Source organism: Candida tropicalis, assembly GCF_000006335.3.
Source record: "Candida tropicalis MYA-3404 genomic scaffold supercont3.1, whole genome shotgun sequence".
NCBI lineage: Eukaryota > Fungi > Ascomycota > Pichiomycetes > Serinales > Debaryomycetaceae > Candida > Candida tropicalis.
Window position 1 is genome coordinate 2,321,734 of NW_003020038.1, and position 16,778 is coordinate 2,338,511.

Below are 16,778 nucleotides of genomic sequence, written 5' to 3' on the forward strand. Positions count from 1 at the left end.
TAGTTATATTTAACTATTTATTTAATTTGAATTTAAATTATAATAATATAATAATAATAAAAAGGCCAATAGATAAAACTATTTTCTTACGTTCTTGGAGGAAGGAGGAGGTTGGAAGGTGGGAGCCTTTTTTCTTTAATGCTTTTTGTTTCAATGAAGTAGATGAATTAATTGAAGAAGTTGAAGAATTATTACTTGTTGAATAAATTAAAAGTTCTTTTAGCTTTTGTAGGTAATGGGATTTTAGGTAATGGTTTTGAATTTAAATATTCATCAGGTAAATCTAAAATATTACTATCTGAAGTACCAACACTACTAGTTATTGAAATTTGATCTGAATGTATAGAAGTTGTTGTTTCTAATGTTGTTGTTGTTGTTAAAGATGGTTGTTGTTGATGTTGTTGATGATGATGTTGTTGTTGGGGATTAGATGGAGTAGTAGTAGATTGATCAGATAAAGAAATTTTAGATATTTTAGATAAAAATACATTCCCATTATTTTCTTCAATCATTAAAGATCTTTGATTATTAAAAGAATTTGATGAATTTTTAGATTTACCACTATTTTTACGTACAATATTATGAGTTGTTGTATGTTTATGATAATCACTTCTTGAAGATGCACGAACTGAAGCAACTCTTGTGAATGAACCAGTCAATGATTCTTTTGAATTAGTTGATTGAATTGAAATTTGTTCATCTGATTCAGGAGATTCTGTTTTAAATGTCCCTTGTTGTTGTTGTTGTTGATGATGATGTTGTGGGTGTTGCTGTTGGTTTGGTTGAGATGGATTTTTTAACCATTTAACATGCATACATTTAATTGCTAATTTTGAAATACTATTATCTTCATCATTTGAATCATTTCTTGATAAATCTTGTAGTTTAGTTTCATAATTGATTATAATTTCCCGTAAAACTTGTAAAATTTGATTATTCTTATAACCTTTATAATTATCATTTTCATTAATTTGAGAAAATATCAATATTGGATATAAAACTCGAAGATAAGTCATGGTTAAGATTTTCTTATCATCATCAGTATTATTTAATTCTCTAATTATGATATCAATTAATATTTTCAAATCATTTAAATAAATCAATTTACAAGTACAACTTGAAACAAAAACCAAATATAAAAATTTCAATATTAATATCTTGATAATTTGAGATTCTTCTCTATTCAAATGATAAATTAAAAGATTTATTAATCCAGTAATTTGATTTAAATTTTCAACATTTTTCAATAATTCATCAAATACTAAATTATTTAAATTTTTATCATAATAAGATTTCATTAAAAATTGTTCATTTATCAATAATAATAATTTCAATTCTTCATAAGCAATTAATCTTGATTCATCTTCAAATTCATCCCCATCTAAATCATAATTATGGAAATCATCATTATTTAATAAATATTTAATTAAAGTAGGTATTAAATCATGTTTAGTTAATTCATTCAATTCTTCATTATTCAACATTTCAACTTGATAAAAATATTCAAAAATTATATCACAACTAAATTTCAATATAACAAATTTTGATTCTTGATTATTAATGGCAATTATTTGAGTTGATATAAATGATGATAAAATAGACATTAATTTAAATTCTCTAAATGTTTCAAATAATTCATTTACTGGAATCAATGATAATTCATCATCTTTAACTTTTGGAACATCTCCATCATTAAAGTCTATATTTTTACTATTTTTTTCATGTTCAGTATTTTTAATTTTAATCAATAATAATAAAACAATACATAAAAATTCTTTTAAACATTCACTTTCATATTTAGCTCTTTCATCATCTTCATTAATTTGCTCCTCTTCTTCTTCTTCTTCGAGTCTGAATTTAGTTAATACAGTAAAAGTTTCTAAAAATGCAATGATTTTCCCCACACAAAATTTAAAATTTTTAGTAAATAAATTTGATTTAATTAATTTCAATGAATATTTTGAAATATCTTTATATAATGGTTGTTTGTTAATATAAATATTATCCAATATAATCTTTAAATAAATCAGAAAATTCTCATTACATTCTTCTGGATCACTATTAATTAAAATAGTAGATATTTCATCTTCTAAATAATCTCTTCCATTCTCACTAAGATCAGGCAATGATAGAACTGAACCCGAAGGAAATGTATGTAGTGGAACACTATTCGTCATTGTTGCTGTTGTTGTAGTGGTACTAGATGTTGTAGTGGTAACAGTTGGAAATGAATTTGAAGATAGAATTTCATTGGTGAATGTATTCATACCAATCATACCTGGTCGTCGATTATTCATTGTCATTTATAATTTACCTAATCACCGATATTACGTTTCCTTTCTAAGCTGGATAATTGCCTTGCTGGGGGGAAGCGGAGGGAAGAGAGGAAAGGTCAATCAACTAATATATGATGGAGTAAATCAACTGGATTTGTATTTTTGGTTGTTTTTGAAGAATGAATGAATAAGTTTATTGTAAAAATTTCAAAAATTTAAAATTTCGTAGTAAAGTGCCTTGTCGTGTGGATTGGCTTAATTTGATTGAGATTACATAATCGGAGTACTCGGTACCACCTTGCCGTCTAGTGTTTTTCCAAATTTAGTAACAGCACGCGGCTTAGAATTTCCTTTTTCAGATTCATATACTAAGAACAATATTTTCAACGTGTCAATCCAGTGATGGATCTGAGGCTGCTGAATAGGTATGACATATCATGACTAAAATATCGAACCAAGTCTAATGTGATATCTAAAGAGGAACTTGCTGAAGGAAAATATAAAAATATCTATCTATTAATAAAACAAAAAAAACTAAATCACACTCAAGAATATATATGTATACATATGAAAAAATCAAACATCAAAACAATCTGAAACCAAAACGATTAACGGTCTAAGATAGTTCTTGGTTCAGTTAAAGCACCTAAAGCACGTTGTAAATATAAGTTTAAAAATGTTAAACCAAATAAATAACTAGCATTAACCCAACCAAAACCTTCAGTTGCCACACCTTTAAAATCTAAACCTTGATTACCATATTCAGCATCAACTCTATGAGGTACAGCACCTTTAGTAACATTATATTTTTCAACCACAACACCATTATAATCAACAAAAGATTTAGTCATCATATATAACCAACGATAAGCTAATCTTTGAGCAATTTTATCATAACCATAATTAACTAAACCAATCCATGCTAAAATTTGTTGAGGAGCCCAACCAAATGGATAATCCCATTGTCTTGAAGGACGAGTTAATCCAACTTCTCCTCTAGATTTCAAAGTACCTGCTACTAAACCTCCATATTCTTCAAATTTAGATAATGAATTTTCAATTAATTTAGAAGCTTGTTCTTCAGATGCAAGTTTTGAATAAAGTGGCCAAAATGCAGTTGCTGATTCATAATCTGTTTGTTGTTCTTCATGAACATTATAATCATAATAAATAGAATCCTTTTCATTCCATAAATATTTATCAACATTTAATTTTCTTTGTTTGGCTCTTTCATCCCAAATTTTAGATGAATTACCTTCAAGATCATCATTGAAATATGTTTTCAAAATATGGGAAATATCATTTTCATATTTATATAATAAAGAATTCAAATCAACAGTGGCTAAATATGCACATTTACCTTCTAATCTATAAGTTGTATCATGTCCTGATTCTCTTACTGCTCTATCATGTAAGAAATATTCATCTAATTTAGGTTCTTGAATTTCTCCAGAATTGTATTTTTCAATAAATTCAGTTTGATCCATATTATCATATTTTTCTAAATATTCTTTTAAAACAGCATCGAAATGAGTAGCCTCAGTTTCTGGTGGAACACCTTTACCTTCTGGATGATAACATGATAAGCCAGTTTTTTCATCTAATCTTGGTTTAGCACACCAGATGGTTTCATATTCTTTAATAGCTGCCAAAGTTGCTCTTTGCAAGAAATCTAATCTATCTTTGGATTCATCAGGTAAAACTTCTTTTGATTTGTTGAAAATTCTAAGAGCCATATCAGTTAAAAATGGAGGTTGGGATCTACCTAAATAATAAGATCTATTAGCATTCAAAATTTTACCATAATGATGAATTTCATAAATGAAATTTTCAGCCATACCTCTAGCTAATTCTAAATGTCTTAAATTTTTACCTGGCAATACATCAGTTAATAAACCTAAAGTTTCCATATAAGAATCCCAACCGTATAATTCATTGAAACGTCCACCAGGGACAACATATGGCCAACTGATTAAATTTTTGGAATCATTTGGATCTGGTTTGGTGGCAATGGCTAATAATCCTGGTTTCTTGTTGATTGATTTGATATAATCAGCATCGATTTTTTCAGGTAAATATTGAACATCCAAGTGAATATCATCTCTTGCTTGTTTAATCAGATTGAAGAATTCATATTGATCAGGACGATTAAATGGGACATAAATTCTATGAGATTCTTGATTTTCATGAAGCTTACCATCTTCATCAACCCATGATTCTTTAATCTTAGTATCCTTTGACATATCAACAATATTATCTTTAGTAACTTCTCTAGTTAAACTTTTCCAAAACTGAGTAGAGATTAATCTCTTCATTCTATTCACTGGATTTTCATTTAATCTTGCTTCATCTAGTATAATTTGATGTCTTCCAAATCTACTGGCAATGGTTAATTCTTGTAATAAATTACTCAACATATAAGTACCTCTAACAGAGGTTTGATAAAAACCCAATGAATTTGCTGTACCTAAACGTAATACTTTTGGACCAGTATCTTCAATTGTAATTTGACAATTATTATCAGTGTCTTCATTTGCTAATAATTCATCTAAAGTACCTTGAACATCATTAATATAGAATTTCTTTGGACGTAAATCATTTTCATCTAAAGATTGTCTTCTTAAATGGAATTTTTCTCTACTTGAATTAAGACTAGCAACAGAATCTTGAGGAATTTCATCATTATAAATGGGGATAATTGAAGGTTTTCTAGTTCTTTCTATTGGACCTTTGAACCCAGTTGGATGAGGGATAATATCAGTTGAATTTAATGGATCTTGAGTAATATTTGATTTGGTGGTGGTATCATCAGGAGAAGTTGCTGGAGAAATTGGCACTGGTCGTATTGGAACAGGAATAATTTTTTTTCTTCCACCAATTGGATCCTCGTTATCATCATCATCATCGTCGTCGTCGTCATCATCACTTGAATGAACAGCTGAGCCATTACGATCATGAAAATCAAGATTGAAATGAATTTGAGGTTGATGAGTAGGTTGAGGGGTTACATTTCCTGGAGTTGAAGAAGATGAAGAACTTGAGGGAGGTTCAGGAGATTCTCTAATAGGAGGAGGTTGGAAATGAGAACTTGGAGGTTGAGAATGAATCAAATCGGGAGTAAATCTTGAACTTCTTTCAAAGGTACTAAAAGTTCTTACTCTATTTAATTTCTTCTTTCTATCTTCACCGTAGTAACTTTCGGCTATTTCGAAAGGATCATCATCACTTGAAGTAGATGATTGTCTTCTATGTTGGGGAGACATGGCTAATAATGGGAATACACCGAATCAAAAGATTTACCTGTTAATGATGTCTAGTCCAATCAAAAAAATAAATCAAAAAAAAATGCAAAAAATGAAATGATGAAATGTTGATTGAAAAATTTCGATAAGTGCGTGATGTGTGATGTATCAGTCGTGGTGTCAATATTCTGTTCTGTGTCCTTTTTTGATAAGGGGAAAAAAAAAAAGAATAAGTTTAATGGGACCTACCTAACGTGACGCTGTGAATAATTTCTTCTAATAAGTAAGTTTTCGACAACCCTGTATTGAACAACAACAAGAAGAAGAAGAAGAGTTTATTAATTTATTTATTTTTCAAAAATTTAAAAATCATTTACTTTTTTCTTTTAATTCATATTTATATTTATATTTATATTTATATTCATATTCATATTCATATTCATATTCATATTTATACTGTGTAAAATTTTTTTTTCTTTTTGGGAAAATCTGGCAAAAAAGAAAAAAAAGAAAAGAAAAAACATTTTGGATGAGCTAAAATAATATCCTGCACACAACCACCTTTGTGTTATCTTTAGCTAGTGGTAGTGTAGAAGTGCACAATATACTTGCAATTGTCTAAAATTCTCCACATTCATTCACTCATTCACTCACACTATAATTCGCTATCAAATGGTATACAGTATATCCAGAATAAACCTAAATTGTAATACAGTTGCTCCGGTGAAAAAGAAAAATACAACAGATGATGGATTTACTTCTTATCCCTTTACAATTGTGGTTTGATTTCTTCAATTTTTGGGTAAGAGGGGGTCATATTTCCATCAGCGCGGTTAATACATTTTGTTGTACTTCAACAACTTGAATATTATTTAACTTCGGGTCAATTATCGCAATATATTAAAGAATGCAAAAACAACAGAAAACAAAAAACTTGGCTTGTTTCTATTCTCATCTCGTGGTTGAGTTTAAGTAGTCAATGACGGGCGAGTGATGTACGAGTAATAGACGACGTGGAGAAACCAAAGTGGAGGGGGGGGGGTGTGGACTAAAAAGGTGGGATATATCGTGATGAATTTTTAATGTAATTTATCATAATTTCTGATTGAAACTTCAAAAAATAAAATCTCTATTGTAAGGGGAGGAGGAGGGGATGTATCAGATATGAGTGAGTGAGTGTGCATGAGTGACTCTTCTATTTGGTTCTATTATTATTAATGGTGTTATTATTTGTAACAGATATTATTCCACTTGTTCCTCATTTGTGTATAGATTCCATCTTCTCTGTAATCCCCACATTTGCTTAGTTTTTTCTTTTACTTTTTCTTTTTCTTTCTTTATGCAACCTCGCCCTGGGCACAATGACGTAACACCACTGATTTGGTTCCACAACTTTTTCGTGGTACCAAAAATGTATTTATCTCGACATGATTTGAATTTAAATTTCCTTGAGTTAATAATGTTTGATTATCAAATATCTTGAATGTTATTTTACCAAAAACCTGTTGCAAAGTAATTAACAACCTATTCTAACTACTACTATGGGATGTATGATCAAAAAAGAAACGACCTGTTAAATTGTCAAGGCGGCCTCCCCATATCTTTCTCTACATGTCTCTCTTCAATTAAAATATAAACCAGGGGGAAAGGATGATGTATAAATAAGAAAAGTAATATAGTTGACATAGTTCCTTTTTTTTTTCTTTAATTTTACAATTAATAATATCATGGATCAAAATATAATATATCTAAAAACTCCATTTAGAAGCAATAATTAAATATAAGAAAAAAAAAAAACGGATAAAAGAACCAGTGAACATGTAGATAAAAGTGATTTTTCAAATCACGAGTTATTATATAATTAATTTGTCATTCCTTTCCTTTTTCTGTTCCAATATCCACATAGTAGTAAACAACAACAACAAGAACATACTGAGGGTTCTTTTCTTTTTTTTTTTAACAATTTGACTCTTGAAGATTGTAATAATAAATTGAAGTTAAATGTCAGAAATTAATTGTTATTATTTACATTATACTTATTTTTAGCCTAATTTCCTCGAGATCTGTCATTGCTTTTGATTGGTTAAAGATGATTAATTCTCTATAGGTCGAGAATTTTTTTCTTATTCTTATTTTTGGTGATATCAAGTGTACTTTGTCAAACTATTTATACTTTAATAATCGCTGTTCTCCTGTTCTACCCTATTGTTCTTCACATTCTTCTACTGCATTGCTCTAGATTCAGACCTTCTATTTATTTCAACTATTCTCCTTTCGGGAACAATAATTCAAAACGCCGGGTGTCCGGGGCATGGAATTCAACTCTGTCTTTTGCTGTATTTCCACAGTGTATCATGTGTGCGTGCACATGTGACCGATTTCTCTTTCTCCATAGTTTTCGAAGTGCGGTGCAAGAGAAGAAGAACAGAAAAAAAAAAAAAAAAAAACAAACCTCGGAGTTTCAAATTTAAGTTTTAATCGTTGAGAATTCCCCGGCAGCTGAAGGAATAGTCCATCCGTATTTATCCACCCGGGCAAGATTGATAATCTTATAAATTACTTTGCTCTATATTCAATGCAAGTGGTATAATCTACCCCATATTTCCTTAATCCCGGAATCACGTGAAACACATTAATTTTTTTGCAGAAACTTCCCATCAAATCAACAAACAATTAAGTGGGGAAAAATTAAATATTTGAACCTTGCGCACATGCTTTCTCTCTCCTATTAATTAATCGTACCCTAAAAATTTTCTTCACTTTTTTTATTTTTTTTTCCTTACAGATATAAATACTAATTGTTTTCCCTTAGTATAAAAATTTTCTTTTTTATAGAACCCCCGTTTTTCTTTTATTCTTTTAGTTCAACAACTTTTTTTTTTTTAATATTTCACATATCAATCACATATTTATTTATTTATTTATTTATTCACAATGGTTAAAGTAGCAATTTTAGGTGCAGCAGGTGGTATTGGTCAACCTTTATCTTTATTGACTAAATTGGACAAGAATGTCGATGAGTTGGCTTTGTTCGATGTTGTCAATGTACCAGGGGTTGGTGCCGATTTAGGTCACATCAATTCTAACTCTAAAACTCAATCTTATTTACCAAAAGATAAAGAAGATAAAACTGCTTTAGCTGCTGCTTTGAAAGATTCTGACTTGGTTATCATTCCAGCTGGTGTTCCAAGAAAACCAGGTATGACTAGAGATGATTTATTCAACATTAATGCCTCAATTATTAAAGGTTTAGCTGAAGGTATTGCTGAAAACTCTCCAAAAGCTTTTGTCTTGGTTATTTCTAACCCAGTCAACTCTACTGTTCCAATTGTTGCCGAAACTTTGAAAGCTAAAGGTGTTTACGATCCAGCTAGATTATTCGGTGTTACTACTTTAGATATTGTTAGAGCTAACACTTTTATTGCTCAATTATACCCACAAGAAACTAAACCATCTGATTTCAACATTAATGTTGTTGGTGGTCATTCTGGTGAAACAATTGTTCCATTGTATTCTTTGGGTAACTCTAAACAATACTATGATAAATTATCAGAAGAACAAAAGAAGGAATTGATTAAAAGAGTCCAATTCGGTGGTGATGAAGTTGTTCAAGCTAAAAATGGTGCTGGTTCCGCCACTTTGTCAATGGCTTATGCTGGTTATAGATTAGCCGAATCTATCTTGAAGGCTGTTAACGGTCAATCCGATATTGTTGAATGTGCTTACTTGAACTTGGATTCTTCTATCAAGGGTGCTGAAGAAGCTAAGAAATTGGTTAAAGATTTAGATTTCTTCTCCTTGCCAGTGCAATTGGGTAAGAATGGTATTGTAGAAGTTAAATACGATATTTTGAACCAAGTTTCTGATGATGAAAAGAAATTATTGGACGTTGCCATTGAGCAATTGGCCAAAAACATTGAAAAAGGTGTTTCATTTGCTAAAAACTAATGATCTAATTACAAAAGTTAATGCAAAAAAAAAAAAGAAAATGGAAGGTACTATGTAGTTATATTTTTGTTCGCTTAATATTTATACTGTAATTATATAGATATTTTTCGATGCTTTCACATATTCCTTATAAAAAGCGAAAAAGAGATACGAATTTAAGTTTATTTATTTATTTATTTATGTTAATTTCATTTGAGTTTATGTATGATTTTCTTAATCGAGTTATTATGAAGTACGAATTTTTGAAATGTAGATTCTAAAGATTCTTCATGTTGGTTAAGTTCAAGATATTCCATAAACCCGGGGATATTTAACATTAAAAATGCAAGTTTTTCCTTTGAAATATCTTCAAAATCTATATTTAAAATCAATTCATCAATCAATTGTACAAACCCATTAATTCTTCTAGTTTGTTCAATAATACTTCCTTTAATAAACAGGACAATGATTTGTTTATTATTGTTGATAATTTTTAATTGAATTGTATTGAATATATCCCATGAATAAGATTGATTAAGAATGATTATACCAGGTGGTTTAATTGTTTCATTTATTAACTTTAATAATTCTTCATCTGATTGATTATGTAATTCAACCGTTATTATGTATATTGATAACCATGAATATGTTGATGTAGAATGAATTTGTAACATAATGACAGGGCTGTCCCATGTTGCAAAAAAATAAAATATGTCAAATGTTGGAAATAATTTTTCTACTTTTGAAAGAAACATATGTCGTGATTTATGAATATGCAACATCAAATCAATTGACTAGACCTATACTTGTCAAATAGGTATGAATTACGAATGGTTGTCAATGCACATCACAGAAAAGTCGAAATAAGGGCAAGAATATGAGAGTGAGAGTGAGAGACAGAGATAAATCCATAATCAATATTGTCAATGGTTGTCAACCATACAACAATTTACATTAACAACCAAAGAAAATCCATAAATATCAATTACACAGATATTGGCTTAGTTGTTTGGTAAAGATCTAAGGGTCCTACAGAGATCATACAGGAGAGGTGGTGATGATGCTGATGATGATGATGTCTTTCAAAATTCACCGAGAAATCAAACGAAATGGACTGGCCCCCCTAAAAATAATCCGACTAAAATATTCAATGCGACAGTGATGGGACAACCAACCACAGACAAAAAATAAGAAGAGACAGCAAAAAATTTTCTTTTTTTTTTTTTTTTTTTTACAACCGGTTATTGCCATCCTCCTTCTCCTTGTACATTTTGTTTGCTCCTCTCCCCCCCTTTTTAGAATTTTTTTTTTTCCCTACTCTCGACACAAGGTTTTACAACAAGTTTAAAAAGACAAAACAAAGAAGAAAAAACTGTATCCAATCAAATCAATTGGAATCTATTGAGATCACGTGAATCATATTATTTAAATTCATTTGTTTATCATCATCTAACGTTGCTTTAGATTCATATTCTCACACACATACTCTTCCTTTCCCCTGTTTCAATCAGACAAAAGGAAACGGAAAAAAAATCTCTAACGTGCACGAAAAAAAAAAATAACTGAGAGACAGAAACAAGAAGAAGAAGAAAAAAAAAACAAACCAACTTAGAAAAAAAAAAGAACTAAAAAACAAACCATATAGTAAGCCAACTAGTTTTTAATATTCAATCATCATCACCATCATCATCGTCTATTATTCTGAAATTACTTTAAAAAGGTTAACACAATTATGGAGGCAATTTTAGATTTTTCGAAAGATTTAGATATTGCTTTATTTGATCAAGTTGTTGATACTTTTTATAAAGGATCAGGTAATGATCAAAAAAATGCTCAATTGGTTTTGAACAAATTTCAAGAACATCCTGATTCATGGAAATTTTCCGATAAAATATTATCAAATTCAAGCAATGCTCAATCAAAATATATCGCTTTGTCATCATTGAATAAATTAATTCAATATAGATGGAAAACTATCCCTGATAATGAAAGAGTTGGTATTAGAAATTTCATTGTCAATATGATTATTAGTCTTTGTGATAATGAACAGGAATTTGAAACTCAGCGTGCTTTGATTAATAAGATTGATTTAACATTAGTTTCTGTCTTGAAACAAGAATGGCCACATAATTGGCCTGAATTCATTCCAGAAATTGTCATGAGTTCAAGATCTTCTTATAACGTTTGTGAAAATAATATGATTATTTTGAAATTACTAAGCGAAGAAGTTTTTGATTATAGTCAAGATCAATTAACTCAAGCTAAAGCTCAACAATTGAAAATTAGTATGAAGAATGAATTTGAAAAAATTTTTAAATTATGTTATGAGATTTTAGATAAAACTACTAAACCTTCATTGATCATTGCCACTTTGAACGCTTTATTAAAATATATTCAATGGATCCCTACTGATTATATCTATCAAACTGATTTATTGAGTCTTTTATCTACTAAATTTTTAGCTCCTGCTGATACTAGAGCCATCGCATTAAAATGTTTAACTGAAGTGTCAGCCTTACCGGGCGACAATGAAAAAACTTTGATTTATTTCAAGAATACTTTGGAACAAATTTATTCTATTGTTCCAATTACTACTAATTTGAGGAATTCTTATAAAGTTGCTTCTTCTAATGATCAATCATTCTTGCAAGATTTTGCTATGTTTTTATGTACCTTTTTGGGTAATCATTTACTTTTGTTGGAGAAACATGAAGAAGCTAGAGAATTGTTACAAAATGCTTTGTATTATCTATTAGAATTATCAAGAATTGAAGAACGTGAGTTGTTTAAAACAACTTTAGATTTCTGGTCAAGTTTTGTTTATGATTTATTCAAAGAAATGAGAGATTTACCAAGTAGTCAATTATCTCCAATGATGCAATTAACTTATGGTAATAATTTCAGAGGTGGATCTTCTGGTGGAGCACCAGATCCAGCTGTTTTGGAAAAATTCCCTTTGAGACAACATAGATATGCAGAAATTTTGTCAAAATTAAGATTAGTTATCATTGAAAATATGGCCAGACCAGAAGAAGTTTTGGTTGTTGAAAATGACGAAGGAGAAATTGTTCGTGAATTTGTTAAAGAAAGTGATACCATTCAATTGTATAAATCCATGAGAGAAGTTTTAGTTTATCTTACTCATTTGAATGTTGTTGACACTGAACAAATTATGATTGAAAAATTGGCTAGACAAATTGATGAAAGTGAATGGTCCTGGCAAAATATCAATACTTTATGTTGGGCCATTGGTTCGATATCTGGTGCCATGAATGAAGATATGGAAAAGAGATTTTTAGTTAGTGTTGTTAAGGATTTGTTGTCCTTGACAGAAATGAAACGTGGAAAAGACAATAAAGCAGTGGTTGCTTCCAATATTATGTACATTGTTGGTCAATACCCTAGATTCTTAAAAGCTCATTGGAAATTCTTAAAGACAGTGGTTAATAAATTGTTTGAATTTATGCATGAAACTCATGAAGGGGTTCAAGATATGGCATGTGATACTTTTATTAAAATTACCATGAAATGTAAGAAACATTTTGTTGTGGTACAATTGAATGAATCTGAACCTTTTATTAATGAAATTATCAATAATATTCAATCTATAACAGAGGATTTACAACCACAACAAGTTCATACTTTCTATGAAGCTTGTGGTATTATCGTTAGTGCGCAAAATAATAAAGAAGCCAGAGATAAACTATTGGGAGAATTGATGGCTTTACCAAATATGGCATGGACAGCAATTATTCAACAAGCTCATCAAGATCCGGAATTATTAACCAATACTGATACCGTTAAAATCATTGCCAATATTATTAAAACCAATGTATCTGTTTGTAAAGCTTTAGGACCTGGATTCTATTCACAATTGGGTGGATTATATGTTGATATGTTGACCATGTATAAAGCTGTTTCACAAATGATTTCTGATTCTGTTGCTAAGGATGGTATAATTGCTACTAAAACACCTAAAGTTAGAGGATTAAGAACCATCAAGAAGGAAATTTTGAAGATGATTGAAACTTATATTAATCAAGCTGATAATTTACAAGAAATTGTTCGAGATTTGGCTCAACCATTATTTGGTGCTGTATTAGAAGATTACAGTTCTAATGTTCCAGATGCAAGAGATGCTGAAGTTTTAAGATGTTTAACTGCATTAGTTTCCAAGGCGGGACATTTAATTCCTGATGGAGTGGTTTTGATTTTACAAAATGTTTTTGAATGTACATTAGATATGATTAAGAATGATTTTGTTGAATATCCCGAACATAGAGTTGAATTTTATAAATTATTGAAAGAAATCAATGCTAAATCATTCCAAGGATTGTTGCAATTATCAGGAGAAGCGTTCCAATCATTGATTAATGCAGCTTTATGGGCATTTAAGCATAATAATAGAGAAGTTGAAGATAATGGATTATCATTAACATTAGAATTGATTGAAAATGTTGAAAAATTGGGTGATACACCATTTACCAAAGCATTTTATGAGAATTTTTATTTCCAAATTTTATCAGATACTTTGTATGTTTTCACACAACCTGATCATAAAGCTGGATTTAGATATCAATCACAACTATTGGCACAATTGATACATTTAGTTCAAGATAATGTTATTAAGAATCCATTATATACTCCTGACCAAGCACCACAAGGAACCAGTAATTCTGATTTCTTGAAGCAATATTTATCACAATTATTATCATCTGCATTTGCCAATTTGCAACAAGAACAATTGGTTAATTTCTTGAAAGTATTAACTAGTGTTTACAATGATTTATATAAATTTAAATCTATTTTAAGAGATTTCTTGGTTCAATTGAAAGAATTTGGAGGAGATCCAACTGATTATTTATTTGCTGAAGATAAAGAAATTGAAAAAGAAGAAAGAGCTAGAATTCAAAGAGAAAAAGATTTACAAGTTGGTGGTTTAATTAGACCTTCTGAAATGGATGATGAATAATAATAATAATAATAGTAATAAGAGTAGTCGTAGTATCCATTATGTTTGTATTTTATATATATATATATGTATAAGATGTATATATAATTTTGTGAAAAAGATCTTTTCATTTTTTTTTAACCAAAAAAACGAATCACGTGACACATCGACTTGTAACCATACACACGACTATTTTCATTGGTGAATTTTCCAAAAACCAAAGTGAGAAATTTTTTTTTTTTTTCTCTTCATTCCTCTATAGTCAATACAAGAGGGTTATATTAGATATATATATTGACAGACCAACCAAAGAACTTAAGAGGATCATTATTTGATAGAGATGAATAGTATAGGTAAATTTGGGATTCGTTCATTTTCAACTAGTGGTAGAATATTATCGAATGTTGGTAAAAAACCTATTAAATTATATGAAGGAGTTAATTATTCAATTGAATCAATTCCACATGAATTTTGTAAATCATTTACTAAAGGGAATCAAACTTATAAATTAGATAGACAAGTTATTATTAATGGACCATTAGGTAAATTACGTACTGAAATACCAGATTTTATAAATATTAAAAATGATGAATCGAATAAAAATTTAATTGTTAATGTTAAAAAACCCAAAAATAAAATCCAACGTTCATTATGGGGTACTTATAGATCATTATTAAATAATAATATTATTGGTATAACTGAAGGACATTTATCAATTGTTAAATTTGTTGGAACTGGTTATAGAGCAAATTTAGAAAAAAATGAAGAAACTAAAGAAGATTTAATTTCTTTAAAAATTGGATTACCTTTTACTCCAAAATTAAAAATTCCAAAAGGGTTAAAAGTTTCAACTCCAAGTCCTGCAAGATTAATTATTGAAGGTATTGATAAACAACAAGTTAAATTATTTGCTTCTGTTATTAGAGAACATAAAAAACCTGAACCTTATAAAGGTAAAGGGATTTTTGTTGATGATGAAACTATTGTTTTAAAACAAAGAAAAGTTAAATAAATAAATGATTCATTTGTTGTTGGTATTATTATCATTATCATTTGCTTGGATATGATATTAGTATTACTTGTATATATTCATTCTTATAATTATTAAATAAATAAAATAAAAAATTAGGAATTCAATTCATTGATGATTATTTGATTTTATTAACCCAAATATTCAATACTCCTGCATTGTCAAAGTACACGCACATTTTACTCTTGAGTGAGTGAGACTAGGAGGAGGAAAAAAAAAAAAAAATCAAACAAAAAAATTTTTCAATGAACCAATAGTAATTGAAATAACTTGATTAATTTAGTAACAACTATTGATAAATAATGTTTAGTCTAAAACAAACTGGGTTTTGTTTGAAACCATTAAATACAACATTCACACGTAATGTTGCTAAAATCACCAGTATTCATGCTATAACATCAATGAAAACAACAGCACCATCAATTAATCATTCAGTTGAAATTAAAAATCAACGTAAATTATTATTAGAAAGACCAGGATTATTTGCTATTAAAAGAGGTATGATTACATGGTTTAGAGAATCAGGTGAAGCTATACCTGCAACAGTATTAGAAATTGATTCATGTGAAGTTATAAATTCTAAAAATTCAGAAGATTATGGATATGATTCAATACTTGTTGGTAGTATTGATAAATTAAAAAATAATAAATATGAAACAAGTATTAAAATGTTTGAAGATGCTGGAATTTCACCAAAATATAAAATTGGAGAATTTAGAGTTTTAAAATCAGATAATTTAATTGAAAAAGGAACTGAATTAACTGCTGATTATTTTGAAGTTGGACAAAAAGTTGATATTAAAGGTATTACTAAAGGTAAAGGATTTGCAGGTGTTATGAAAAGATGGGGTTTTAGTGGTGGTAGAGCAACTCATGGTGTTTCAAAAGCTCATAGAACTCCTGGTGCAATGGGTGGTAATCAAAATCCTGGTAGAGTTTTACCAGGTAAAAAAATGCCTGGTAGAATGGGTTGTAATAATAAAACTGAATTTAATTTAGAAGTTTTATTTACTGATAAAGAAGCTGGTGTTTTAATTGTTAAAGGTAATGTACCAGGTCCAAAAAGAGGTATTGTTAGAGTTAGAGATGCTATTAAAATTTATGGTGATCGTTTAGCAAGATTAAACAAAGTTGAAAATTGATACTTATACATATATAGGTTAATATATTCTTGTAAATAAATAGATAAAATAGTTTGTTGATAATAATAATCATATTTATTCTTTTCATTTTCCTTTTAAATGAATCAAACCACCTGGCTTAAGATTCACTTAAAAAAAAATTGAATAAATAAAAAGACAAAGTCCTTTTTATATCATAATGAAAGGGGGGTTCCAAAAAATTAAAATTTG

The 16,778-nt window shown here is 29.0% G+C and overlaps 7 protein-coding genes across 7 annotated transcripts; 4 read left to right on the plus strand and 3 right to left on the minus strand. All coding sequences in view use genetic code 12, as the record gives it.

Annotated features, from left to right (window-relative positions):
• Positions 1–191: 191 nt before the first annotated feature.
• CTRG_01019 (uncharacterized protein) lies at positions 192–2,303 on the minus strand (the record flags this gene model as incomplete). The annotated part of the gene is made up of 1 exon (XM_002546191.1): positions 192–2,303. One exon carries the CDS (start codon positions 2,301–2,303, stop codon positions 192–194), a length of 2,112 nt encoding a protein of 703 aa, XP_002546237.1.
• Positions 2,304–2,884: 581 nt separating this feature from the next.
• Positions 2,885–5,539, minus strand: NTH1 (alpha,alpha-trehalase NTH1; the record flags this gene model as incomplete). Its single annotated transcript, XM_002546192.1, has 1 exon — positions 2,885–5,539. One exon carries the CDS (start codon positions 5,537–5,539, stop codon positions 2,885–2,887), a length of 2,655 nt encoding a protein of 884 aa, XP_002546238.1.
• Positions 5,540–8,452: 2,913 nt separating this feature from the next.
• Positions 8,453–9,466, plus strand: MDH1 (malate dehydrogenase; the record flags this gene model as incomplete). Its single annotated transcript, XM_002546193.1, has 1 exon — positions 8,453–9,466. The coding sequence occupies one exon, from the start codon at positions 8,453–8,455 to the stop codon at positions 9,464–9,466; it is 1,014 nt and encodes a 337-aa protein (XP_002546239.1).
• Positions 9,467–9,654: 188 nt separating this feature from the next.
• CTRG_01022 (uncharacterized protein) lies at positions 9,655–10,227 on the minus strand (the record flags this gene model as incomplete). Its single annotated transcript, XM_002546194.1, has 1 exon — positions 9,655–10,227. The coding sequence occupies one exon, from the start codon at positions 10,225–10,227 to the stop codon at positions 9,655–9,657; it is 573 nt and encodes a 190-aa protein (XP_002546240.1).
• A 950-nt stretch (positions 10,228–11,177) lies between these two features.
• On the plus strand, positions 11,178–14,417 carry CRM1 (exportin; the record flags this gene model as incomplete). The annotated part of the gene is made up of 1 exon (XM_002546195.1): positions 11,178–14,417. The coding sequence occupies one exon, from the start codon at positions 11,178–11,180 to the stop codon at positions 14,415–14,417; it is 3,240 nt and encodes a 1,079-aa protein (XP_002546241.1).
• A 319-nt stretch (positions 14,418–14,736) lies between these two features.
• On the plus strand, positions 14,737–15,408 carry MRPL6 (mitochondrial 54S ribosomal protein uL6m; the record flags this gene model as incomplete). Its single annotated transcript, XM_002546196.1, has 1 exon — positions 14,737–15,408. One exon carries the CDS (start codon positions 14,737–14,739, stop codon positions 15,406–15,408), a length of 672 nt encoding a protein of 223 aa, XP_002546242.1.
• Positions 15,409–15,728: 320 nt separating this feature from the next.
• Positions 15,729–16,568, plus strand: CTRG_01025 (mitochondrial 54S ribosomal protein uL3m; the record flags this gene model as incomplete). Its single annotated transcript, XM_002546197.1, has 1 exon — positions 15,729–16,568. The coding sequence occupies one exon, from the start codon at positions 15,729–15,731 to the stop codon at positions 16,566–16,568; it is 840 nt and encodes a 279-aa protein (XP_002546243.1).
• Positions 16,569–16,778: the final 210 nt, after the last annotated feature.